The sequence below is a fragment of the Camelus ferus genome, chromosome X (assembly GCF_009834535.1).
Source record: "Camelus ferus isolate YT-003-E chromosome X, BCGSAC_Cfer_1.0, whole genome shotgun sequence".
NCBI lineage: Eukaryota > Metazoa > Chordata > Mammalia > Artiodactyla > Camelidae > Camelus > Camelus ferus.
The window spans coordinates 61,843,089-61,856,219 of record NC_045732.1 but is presented as its reverse complement, the minus strand read 5'-3'; the positions used below and the strand labels follow the sequence as shown (position 1 = coordinate 61,856,219).

At 38.9% G+C, this 13,131-nt stretch overlaps 1 protein-coding gene and 1 long non-coding RNA gene across 2 annotated transcripts in view; one reads left to right on the top strand and one right to left on the bottom strand.

Moving 5' to 3' along the window:
• Positions 1 to 13,131, top strand: part of LOC116662005 — a 190,474-nt gene that overhangs the window by 144,410 nt on the left and 32,933 nt on the right. The window lies entirely within an intron of this gene.
• Positions 7,962 to 9,661, bottom strand: LOC102517512 (heterogeneous nuclear ribonucleoprotein D-like). The gene has a single exon (XM_014566531.2). The coding sequence runs from the start codon at positions 9,659 to 9,661 to the stop codon at positions 8,297 to 8,299; it is 1,365 nt and encodes a 454-aa protein (XP_014422017.2). The 3' UTR covers positions 7,962 to 8,296.

The following is a 13,131-nucleotide window of genomic DNA, read 5'->3' as shown; positions in this document are numbered from 1 at the left end:
TATTATGATAATGGATACTTCTTCCATGGTTTGTAATTCAGTGATGAATTCATTTTAATCATACTGTTAGGGTGCCTCTGTGGGTGTGCTTTCTCTCCAGCTAAATTGTAATCTTCCCACCAGTGGGAACTAAGCTTCGGTTCCCTGGCTATTAAATTTCTTTCTTCCTACACACACACACACACACACTCTCCCTCTCTCTCTCTCTCTCTCTCTCTCACACCCACACAAACCCCTAGTCCAGAACTCTGTTTACAGAAGTCACTTACTAAAGACTGAACAAATGACCAAATGTCTTGAGGGTGCTGGCAGTGACATTTGTAGCTGCAAGCCATAGACATCGTGTAGGTGCCCTCTGCCATCACTGTCGTGACCACCAAATAAAATATTGGAAGGTTAATAATGGATCCCTGTGATGACTGTTTAAAATAGTGTTAATGGAGAATCAACATTTTTATGTGAAGTATACTTCAGAGGTTATCTTCAATAGAGACCCGAATTGTAGCATGTAATTAATTGTGCACATTTCCCTCATACCTCAAACATTCATCTTTGCTCCTATCGTGTATGAAAAGTCACATAGCTAAGTTTGGGCTCAGTTTCTTTTACTGCGCTATAGTGTCTAACGCTCCTTGTATTGCAATATTGTTTTCTGAATGTAAAACGTGCTCAGATTCTCATTTCCTACCTGAATCTCCCTGGTTTGTTTCTCATATGGTACTCTCTAAAGCAACAGAAACAGATAATACTTTTTTCCTGATAACCTCAAATAGGACATTGACTTTGGAGACAGCACATTGTAGGTGGATTAAAAACAAGTCTCTTTTTTCAGTTAATTTTCAAGAATATGAATTTTTCCTTTATTATAGCAATTGCTTGCGCAGGCTCTCTAGAGTTCAGAAGTCCTTTTGGAAAGATTGTCTTTGTGAATATGTATATACAGACAACGCATCTTTCTCTGCCCTGCCATATATCCGTTCACGTAGGATACACACAAATATGGTTTTTTTCCCCTCCATCTACTTCATTTGTTATTTCCAAGGTGACTCAGTGGCAGAAGGAGTATTTCAGTTTCAATAAGTCCCTGTTTTGTTGTGATAGCATTTCCCCTCTTCTGTCTTAGCAGAGTTTGTGGGAGAAGGCTTTCTCTAAAGACATTAGCTGATAGTAGTTATTGTCTTAAGAGACTTCTGAGTCCCTGTTCCGGGATTGTAATTCACTCTGTCTCTAGCTTCTAAAACAAGCCTCTCCTGACAATTGTGTGTGTGTGTGTTTGTTGTGTATTTCACCGAGGAAACTTCATCTAATCCAACTTCTGCTTGCAAACTTCAAGTATGTCCTGAAGCTTTTTAGACACACATACAGGCACATGGGCCCACGTTAGTGGAAGTACTGTTTGAAAGAAAAATCCGTAGCCAAAAAATTCCTAGCTTTGGATCCAGCTTAATGTTAACACAGATTGTGTGGCTTAAGAGTTACCTCTTGATAAATAGGTGGGGATACCAGTTAGGAGTAACACATAAGCTGGTATAGTTGGCGATGACATTATTCTAGCATTTTTAACCTCATTATCTTACGACAGAGCCAAAAGGTAAAGATAATTCAATAAAGAGCATAAATATATCAGAGTTAGGAATGTTTCCCAAGTGCAACATCAAGAAATAAAGAGTTCAGTTTGCTATCTCTCTTCAATTTTTCACAAACTTGCTCTCCATTTCCCATTTATATCTTGGGGATATTTGAAAATAATATTTGACAAAGCTTAAAGATGAAGCTTCCTGACACCAGACGAAAGAATGATTTTTAGTCCTTTTAACCCTAATTTCATTGTTGTCCCCTCTTCCCTCCTTTTTTTGGTCCCAACCCGACACGGTTTTCTACAGTATATTTTGGGTCAGTTGAGCATTCAGGACCAAACATCAAAAGTATTCTATCATCTTTTTTTTCTTGAAATTTGGCTAATTCTTTTTCATAGAAAAACTGAGTGTCATGGCCGTTCCACAATCTGAAAATGTATCCTTTATCTACATTTCAAAGCCGTCTTTTGTTCTTCCATTTATTTTTACACTTGTTACCACTGCCGGCTCACCTCACGTCCTAACCACTTTGTGTGTAATCTGTGTTTCTGAACTTTATTCTTATCTGTGCTTGAATACTTTTTTTTTTTCTTAGAAGACTTTGAAAATGTTGGTCTATCTTAGTTGGCACCTGATCTTCTGCTAAGAGAGGCAGTGCCATCTAGTAAAAAGCGTACAGACCCTGGAGAATTAGAAAGAACCGCATTCACTGTCTGAGTCTGCCACTGACTTGCTGTGTTTTCATACACAGGTAACTATGGCTTCCATATTTATATGATATAAACAATTATCTATTTTTTCACAACTCATTGCGAAGGTTAAACTAAATAAGATAACACATACAAACATCTAGTTTGGGTTAGGCAAATAGGTAGTACTTGGAATATGGTAGTTACTAAAATTTTTATTCTCACTGTTGTATTTTGCTTTTTGCTTTTCTGGCGTTTTTGGTTGTTTTTTAAGATTGTGAGAACAGGGGAAACTAATCAAACTGCTCTACTGCTTGATATAAGGAGTCGCAAGCAGATTTCAGTATTGTCCCTGATTGCCTCCAAGGGCTAGGAAAATTACTCAAATCTTTCTTTCCCTCTGTATGGGAGAAATAAATCATCTACGTAGGGAGTACTGATGGCTATTAGCTGGTTCGTTTTCTCCAAAGATGTTGACCTTACAGTAATCTATAAATACTATGTGGCAGTAGTTACTTCTTTTTCAAATGAAAACTTTATTAGGGTTTTAATGAATCAGTTAGAAGTCCTGTGTGTTCATGTTACTGTTTAAAGGTAATCACAAAAGTGAATTTCAGCAGAAAAATTCTGGAGACAGCTACCATGTATCTTTTCCCTTTCAGCAATATCTTCTTCTGGTTTTATTTTTTTAGGTGCCTTTTTAGCACTTCTGTGACAAGCTTTCCCCCAAGCAAATCAGGGAGTATCAAAGAACAGTGGGGGCTATTAAAAATGGTATTCTGGAACATCATTCTGATTTCCCTTAGGGAACCATTTTGACATTTTATCAGACTGTGTCTAGCAGTCTATGGAGCTTTTACTTATATTTAAGACTCAAAATCCATAAAAATTTATTGTATTTTTTGTTATATTTGCATTTATATAGATCCTTTAATATATTTCATATTATAGTTCTTTTGCAGACCAATGAATTATATAGTTTTATGGCAAGGACTATAGCTAGCAAAATTGACAGCTATTATTTACAAAAGTCCCCCTTTTACACATTCCTGCATGTGAGAAGGAATGTTGCAGATTATGGAAAAGTGTAAATGGAGAGGAATTAATTAACACCTATCAGTTGCTGTCTTTCAATGTCAACAGTGATCTTAAAACGTATTATACTGAATAAATGGATATTAAGGGATTTTTATCAGCTCAGGCAACCAACTACATTCATCTCAAGTATCATCACATCAGACCTCCCTTCCATAGTGTGAGTATGGGCTTTTGGCCAGGACATATTTCTAGAGGTGGCAAACATTTAGTCACAACTTGTACTTGGACTCTTGGCTATAGAAGGGGTGCTTGAAAGCCATGTATCACGCAAAAGGATTCTAAGCAATCATTAACATAAATTATGGAATCCAGTCTACTTCAGGGCTAGCTTCACAGCAGACAATTGGGAAGATTTACCATGTATTTGTAAGAATATAGATCGTGGAATTAGCAAGCAAAAAATTTAATGGATTAGGGGAAAGGAAAAAAAGAGAGACAATTTATAGAAAATGTAATTTATCCCATAAATTAGAAGTTTTACTATTTTCTAAATTCAATTCCATCCCCAAGGTCCATCTTTTTCAAAAATACTGCATGCCTTACAATACTAACGTCTCATAGTGTGTTAACTAGCAGGAACCCTGCTAGTTGACACAGTGGGGGTCTCCTCTGCTTCTCTGAAAATAGATGTTTGATCTTCTTTCATATAACTTAAATTCAATCGAAATATGCTTCAAGGACTACTATAAAAATTTTTAACCGATGCTGTCTTACACAGTTGAGGATCTTTGAGGGTATGTATGAAGTAAAAACTGACTGGTTCATGTGTGAATATTAATCCTGTAATCATAAAGCCCTAGTTTTGAATGAGCTCTTCGTGTGACACTCATCACAGAATTACAAATCTGAAGGTTCAAAGGTCCCTGCCATAGATTGAATGTACCCCCTCCCCTCAAGTTCATCTGTTGAAACCCAGTCCCCAGTGTTGATGCGATTTGAAGGTGGGGCCTTTGGGAGGTGTTTGGCAGAGCCCTCAGGAGTGGGATTAGTACAGCAAAAAATAGCCAGTTATGAACCAGGAAGCCAGTGCCAGATATGAAATCTGCCAGCATCTTGATCTTGGACTTCTATTTCATTATCTCCATGGTGCTCATATCTGGTTCATCATTAGAGTCCATGTGAGGAGTTTTACAAAACAGATTCCTGGTTCCAAACCAGACCTACTGAATAAAGTTTTCCAGGAGACGTAGAGTGCAGGATTTTTTTTTTTTTCTAGCACCTTCTACGGAATTCTTATGACAAGTCAGGTTTGAGAACCATGGATTTAGACCAAAGACAATCAGATTTGGTGGAGTTTGATCTCTAAGTACATTCAGAGATGGGGATTCCACTAGGTCCATAGATAATGTGTATTTGGAATTAATTACAGTGTCGTGACATCATTTTACACGTCTTTTTCCTGCAAAACAAAACTGTAGACTCTGGCTTGACTCATCTTAGAAACTGCCATCCAGCCTTGCTCTCCTTTAGGAGCTATTCAGAATGTGAAAGGGTATATTGAATTATGCCCCAGGCACTTTTTCTCTATAATAACCCAGCCCCCTTAAAATTTTTTCTTACAATCCTATTTTCTCTTCTTCTGAGGAATCTAGTTTCTCCAAATATGGATATGTAGACACCAACAGCATACAAACTCTGAGAAGAATAAAGTTGACTCATAACTCGTCTTACTAGAATATCCATTTCTAATGTCAGGAATTTAAACTTGGATGTTTCAGTTTTGGTTGACCATTAGGGCATACAGTTGTTACTACACATGCATTTCTACAGTCAGTCCAGGCCTGATGAAAATATGATGCAGCCATTGTCCTAAGAATAATAACAAACCCTTTTGAACTGGGACTTTCGTATCTTTATTTTTTAAGACAGCATCTAAAATATATATATATATATATGTGTATATATATATATATATATATATATATATATATATATATATATATATATATAAAACACATGCATGACTGTCTGAGGGTTGATTGGACCACTGTGAAAGAGTTGATTTGACATAACTGACAACATTGCATAATCTAATTTCTAACAACTAAAATAACATCCTTGAACTGATCATGAGCCCCCCCCCCAAGAAAAATAATGAATTTAAACTAATTTGTTGAACTTATCTAATAGGCTGAAATCTGAACCAAACCTTACTTTTTTTCTACTGATTTTTCTTTAACCTAAATCAACAAATGAACCAACTGGAACTGGAAAAAATAAGCTTACATAGTTTCTAAAACTGAAATATCAATACAGAACAAAACTGAAATATCCAAACATCTGCCACACTAATTCTGAAATTGGCTGAAACTTTATTTAGTTTAATTCCTTAGTTCAAACAGCCCAGTGTGGATATACCTACATTTTGTCTGGTTCAATAGACAAGTTAATTCTCAGGGGGAGCAGAAACCAAAGCTTTTAAGCAAAAATCATCTAGCTTCATCGAGTTAACTCTGGTAAAATAAAGCTGGTTCCTCCTGAATACTTTCTGCCAGAGGCATTGGTACATTTGTCTTTTGTCCGAATACAAACAGACTCACGATTTCAACTATTAAACAATACCATTTAATTGGTGAATTTCTTTATTAGTTTACCTGAGGATTCTCTTTTACTTTGTGGCAACACATCACACCTGTTTTTATAGTGTTTCCTAAAACGAAAATAAACATTATCAAACATTATGTGGAACAATATTTAAATTAACTCAGTTGATTGAGCCCCTGATATCTTCAGACGGAGGTTTGATATACTTTAGTACCAAAGGGCGATATGCATCAAAATCTCCATTGCAAGCCTATTCTGGTGTGTGTGTGTGTGTGTGTGTGTGTGTATAAAACACCTGATTTCTGTGCAGTTATTTCAAGTTTTCAAAGCAGTGTCACATCTATTATTCCATTTAATCTTCATATTTTTAACAAAGTATGTTTCCATATTATATATTTAAAGTTCCCTCACCATCAAAGCAATACAGCTTGCTCAGATATTGAAATAATAAACATTTCCTACTAAAAATAAAAATTACCACCTCATGTTTCCTTTACGTCGCCTTCTCCTGTTTCTTCCTCTTATTCATGGTGGTAGATATACTTCTCAGTTTTGCTCCTGTGTCATCATTCAGTATTTGTTTTTAAGTTCCTACTACGTGCTGCGGCTCTAGTTTACTGTCTAGCTGTCTAGTTGGCTGCGTGCTAAGGAGAATACAAAAGAGTGCAATATGTTTGGCCTCCATATATTTGCATTCTAATAAGGAAAGTAAATACATACAATTCTTTCTAAGTAAAATTGACTTCCTCCTCACATTTTAAATTTAGTCCCACTGGAATCTTGGCTACCTGTCTGTTTTTCCTTCTTGACAATGAATTACCTGAAGGCAGAAATTGCGTCTCATTGATTTTCAAATCCTAGCATGGAGCTCAGTGGTAGGCCTGTACTAGAAGTTTGCTGTTTCATGCACTCCTGTTTTAAATCCTATTTCGCCTTACTGACTTAAAGGTAGAATTCAACCCCCCAGCATGTAATGTAGGTCCTTTGTGATTTAGGTCTGCACTGGCCTCTTTGATAGCCACTAGCCACACGTGTTGAGCACTTGAAATGTAGCTAGTCTCAACTGAGATGTGCTGTAAAAGTAAAGATTTACACTAGATTTTGAGGACTTAGTACCAAAGCAATGATGTAACAGGTCTTATTAATAATTATGATCTTGATTACATGTTCAAATGACATTTTGGTTATATTAAATGCGGTTGATTATTAAAATGAATTTCATTTTCTTTTTGCTTTTTTAAAAAAAATGTGGTTCTTAGAAGATTTGAAATTACATATGTGCCTTGCATTCATTTCTGGCAGGAAGAATCAAGCCTCTCCTCCCACCTCCTTTCCCTTATTTTCCACACAGATGTTGTTTCCACCCTCAAAAAGTCTCTTTGCCCTCTTCCAAAAGTGCGTGCTAACTTCCTGCTTGGATGCCTTTGCGTGTCTGCTTGGCATTCTCTTTCTTCTTAGCACAGTCCATTGGCAAAGGCCTACGCACTGAGCACCCCCTTGGACCACTCCCTTTCAAGACCTGTTTTAGATGCCCTGTGTCTGTAATACCGTATCATCCTTCACAAAACCTTATCTAGGACTTACCACACTGTATTGTGTTTCTTGGTTTACTTCTTTTTTTAAAAAACATTTTTTTAAGCCAGCATTTTATTTTACTTGGGTCTTTTCTGTTTGTTTTTGGTGTGTGTTGGGGGAAGGTAATTAGGTTTATTTATTTTTAGAGGAGGTAAACCCAGGACCCATGCACTCTGCCGCTTGAGCTATATGCCCTCCCCCTCTTGGTTTACTTCTGCCTTTTAAGATTGGAACTGATTCTGAATCTCCTGCACTGAATACACTTTCTGGCTTAGAATAACTTTTAATATTTGTTGAATGAATGTAAGAAGGACCTGATTGAATAGCAAATCTAAAGGGAAACTTTAAGGTCTGAGTGGATAGCTCTAACCCAAAACTACCACCCTAGACCAAAAAAAAAAAAAGACCCCAAATTACCCCACTCCCCTCACCAAAAAACCAAAACAAACAAAAACCACCCTAGATCAAAAAAAAAAAAGACCCCAAATTCCCCCACTCCCCTCACCAAAAAACCAAAACAAACAAAAACACCAACACAAAAACAGAAGCCACTACAGAGTTGCATATTAAACTAGTAAACATTTATTTTTGAGAAAACATTAACTTCCATAAAAGTCTCAAATCCTTGTGTTATCTTCTTGTTGCTCCAATGTCAAAAGGTTATGGGGGCAAAAAAACTGATTCTTCTGAACAGCTGGAAGCAGGTGGAAAGTCAGTATCAACATCTTACTCGACAGTCATTTCTTAATTCAGTAACGTAACTTTTCCTTGGAGAGCACTGTTGTTCTCTGGCGGTGGCTTCATTTGCCATCTTCAGAAAGGCTGATAAATTCCCTGGTAACCACTACCATAGGGAGCCGCTTGGTTGATTTGTACATTGTAATTAGTAAATGCATTTCCAAACGCCTGTGGCCCACTGGTACAGCCAGGAAAATATTCTCCACCATAGGTATTAAAAACTGGCTGATCATTGTAGGGATTGTGGACATTACCATACATCTGATCAGAAAAATTAAACCCTTCATTATTGGCAGAGAAGGGAACAGGAACAAACACCGTAGAAGGGCTTCTGCCTCCTCCCACTGCCCCGAAAGCATTTGGGCTTGCTCCACAAGGACTTGCAATTGCTCCCCAAGGATTTGGATTTATTCCAAAAAGATTTGGATTTATTCCGAAAGGACTTGGATTTATTCCGCAAGGATCTGGATTCACTCTGCGAGGATCTGCATTTATTCCATGAAGATCTGGATTTATTCCACAAGGATTTGGATTGATTCCGCAGGGATTTGGATTTGCTCCGTAAGGAACTGGATTTATTCCGCAAGGATCTGGGTTTGCTCCGTAAGGAACTGGATTTATTCCGCAAGGATCTGGGTTTGCTCCGTAAGGAACTGGATTTATTCCGCAAGGATCTGGGTTTACTGCGCAAGGATTTGGATTTATTCCGCAAGGATTTGGATTTATTCCGCAAGGATCTGGATTTGCGCTGTAACGATCTGGATTTCTTCCGCAAGGATTTGGGTTTGCCTGGGAGCCTGTTCCTCCCCAGCGGTTGCCTAGCCTGGTAAATAGACCATCTCTTTCTGCCTTGTATTTTGCCTTCGCCTGTTTTCTCGAGAATGCAATTTTAACCTCACACCGCCCGGAGCCAACTAGATGGTACCTGGTTTCTAACAGCTTCTTGACTGGTGTCTCATCAGTATAGGTGATAAAACAGAAAGCTCGTCTTTCCTTTGTTCTTGGACACACCGGAAGCTCGATACTCTCGATCACGCCAAATGCCTCAAAGTATTCTCGGATTTTTTCTTCAGACAGCTGAGGGTTCAACCCCCCAACGAAAACTTTTTTGTAAGAGAACTTCGATTCCAGGGCTTTAGCCCGCTTCAGATCGATCTTTTTGCCATCCACTTTGTGCTCTTTAACTTGGAGCACCTTTTCAATGGTGGCATTATCTTTGAAAAGCACAAATCCAAACCCTCTGGTGATTCCAGTGTCGGGATGGATTTTAATAATAAAATCGAGGATCTCACCAAATTGCTTCAAGTATTCGAAGAGAGCTTGCTTACTGATACTGCGGGAGATTCCACCAATGAACATTTTACTGGCATCGTACTGGTTCTTGCTGGCTTCGATTCTGAACCCCTCAGGGAACTGTGGTATTTCGTTGATTTTGTTCATGGCAAAGCCGATGGCGTCCATCTGACGGCGGTGGCGGCGGTGGCAGCGGTGGCGGCGGTGGCGGCGGCGGCGGCGGTAGCGGCGGTGGCGGCGGCGGCGGCGGCGGTAGCGGTAGCGGCAATGGCGGCGATGGCGGCAGTGGCGGCGGGGCGGCCGCGGTGAAGTGTGGCTTGGGCTCAACTGCCGGAGAGGGGCAGTCTGGGAATTGGCGACGTGGTGACGTGAGACGTGGAACCATGGGACTGAGTAGTTCCAATTGTGACGTAGGCGGTAAGGAGACTTCCTGGTTGTACCAAAGCCGGATTGGCCCCACAGAAGTCGCTTTGCTTTTGGGCTTGATAGTTTTGCCCTGAAGGCAAAAATCCTAGCCCATCAAAAGGAAAGTTAGTCACGAGCGACCTCTGCTCCTTGGCTGCTTCTCTTCAGGCTGCGGCTCTTTGAAGTTTTGTTCGAACTCATTAGGTCTTTCAAAATGGAGACTGCGCCTCTCAGTGGCCACTTGTTCAATTGCTGTCCTTTACTTACATCATTGTCATATTTCACTTAAGTCTTTGGGGGGACAGGGATGCGAAAGGAGGTGAGGGAGGTAGACTGGAAAATAGAATACAGGGAAAGCACAATGCCTGGAGGTTATGCTAAAGGGATGGGAAAGCACAATTTTTTTTTTTTTTGTTAAATGACAGCTTTGTTGTGGTGTAATTTACATACCACCCTGTTCACCCTTCTGTTTTTTGTGTGTTTGTGGAGTTGCAGTCACGATCAAGATCTAATTTCAGAAACTGTTTGTACCCTGTCAGAAAAATTCTGTACCACATTAATCAGTAGTCACTCCTCATTTTCCCCTTAACCCTCCCAAATTATACAATAGGTGCCTGGTTTCTTTGACTTAGCCCTATGTTTTCAAGGGACATCCATGTTGTGGCATATTTCAGTATTTCATTCTTTTTTTATGGCTGAGTAATCTTACATATTGTATGGATCTACCACTTTTTTTTTATCCATTTCTCTAAAATTAACATTTGAGAGCATTGATGTTGTTATATTATTCCATATCTGTGTCATAGTTAAAACAAGTGTAAGGGACCTTTCTGTCAGTTATTAGCATTTCTGATTTCTGGCATGGTCAGTGTAGCTAGGATTTGTCACTATTGTTCAGATTGTTGAGATAGTATTTAATATTAGCTTAACCTCTCCTTGCATCTGAAGAAAAAAAGTCAAATTTTTGAATGCTTAGTTTGTCTACTTCTATGCTTGGTCATTGCCTATCCAGTATATCGAGAAATTTGTATTTGTCTTCTTCCTTTAAATATTAGCTTTTTTTTGAGGGAAAGGTTTTTAAATTCCTCCACAGCACCTCCCCCACAGACTGCCCCCACATATCTGACTCAATGAATTTCTGACACTATTCTTTTAAACAAAAAAATTTCTATTGTTCATAATAATACCTGTCTATTTCTCTCTGCAAACATGTGTACAAACCATCATTTGGAGATAAGAGACAGGGAACTGTATTTTAAAAACACCCTCCATGAAATTAAACCATAGGAGAAATGAATTATTTCACAACAAAGGAAAAACTAAAAACTCTCAGGGAAAGAAAGTCCCTGGCTCACACTTTAATTATAAACTATTTGAAGCCCCAACTGCTTCCACATCTCAGATGCCATATCCCTGTGCCTTTGTTCAGTCTGAACATTCTTCCTCAAATGCCTTTGTTTTTTCCTCAGCCAACCACCCCACCCCCATTCTGTCTGCCTAAGCTCCATAGCCTCCTCTGAGAGCAACCCCTCTGTGAACCAATCACACACTTTTTATACAGCTTTATCAAGGTGCATATATATGTATCTGTCAGTGAGCTTCTCAGGGACCGGCATGGTACCATCCTTAACCTAAAGGTTTCAACACAAAGCTTAATACACATAATACCTAGCAAATTAAAAAAAAAAAAAAAAGGAACTCATTAAATGCTTGTTGAAATAAAATAAGCAGGGGAGTTCTGAGGGCCACATTTTTGAACACTCTTGATCTAACTGGCCTCTGGGAAGATGAACCTGTTGCAGATTACTTCCTGAATATGCTGGAGATCTGACCTGTCTTCTTATGGAAGAGACTGCAGTTTAGAAATGTTCTTATTTCTGGGTCATTTGCTAACCAACTGAGACAACCCCAAAGAAACCAGCATTCCCTTTAGCTGCAGCTTTCCCTAGAATGGGAATCTTAGGGGAGTTATACCCTCTGTGGTTCTAAGCTAATGAGGTACCTTGATGGCTCGTCAGTTACTTGTGGCTCTTTTTCTAATTAGACCACGGCTGATGTCATAGTTTTCACCCCCGTGTGGGCTGGTTTGCTTTATTCAATTATGTGGCTACAGGCTGCACCCATGACCCTTGTCCTCGGCCCTGCAAATGCACGTTCCTGGTCACAAGGGGCTGCTGGGTCTGAGCATGTTAATGAATCGGTGAAAAGACAATGCTCACTTCTGGATCCACAATTCAAAGCATTTAACCTACTGATCTTGGGTCAATAGTGTCATCTCGGTACATGAAAGACAACGCATTATTACCGTAATTACTTTCGAGGCAGTAAAAAGGAGCATTTTTTTCAAAAGACTGTGTCTACTCCTGGTTCTCTAATGAAAATAATTATGCTCACTGAGATACTCTCCTCCCACACACATGCTCCATGAGCTTGAGCTGTCCAAAACGTTTTAAAATGACTCCTTTCCACTGTAATGTCTAAAGAAATTTAAATCCATACTAGTCAGCTTTAGTTTTCCATAGTGATAGTGCCACACAACTTAATATATATTTTAGGTATTGAAATATTGTCATCAGATTCCTGATTTTAACTTTCCTCATGGAGCAGTCCAGTAACAATAATTCTGACTCGTAATTTCTTCTTATTCCACATTAAATCAAAATGTGTATATTAGAGAATTGCAGGAACTGGACATTTCTTTGTTAAGAAATGAATAAATGAATGAATGAATGTCAGGTACCCCGACAGCTATCAAAGGTATTTTACAAAGGTGGACTGCTTATAAAAAACAAACCCCGTAAATCAAAGAACAAGTGGCACAGAAGCTAGGAATATAAAATCAGGATTTGCTGCTTTGGGGGGTAGGGGGACGAAGTGCTGTAAGACATGCAGGCTGTCATAATTTTTGTATTTTAGGGGACATGGGATGCCTGACTTGGGTTTGTTTTACTGTGATCTAGACCATGCCTGCAGTATTTATAGCTCTTAATTTGATTGTCCCTTGGCCGTTAGTATCTCATTTATAATTGTTGGAGAATGGGGGATAAGATGAAGGATGGCATATGCCTTTAGAATTAATCTGGCTCTCTTCTCATGGGACTCAACCTTGGCAGGAGGATGCTGTGGGACCCATAAATCAGAAGGGTAACCTGGATGTATCCTGATTTGATATGCTGGCATAGACCTGTCTCTGTGGTAATACGTTCTTTAAT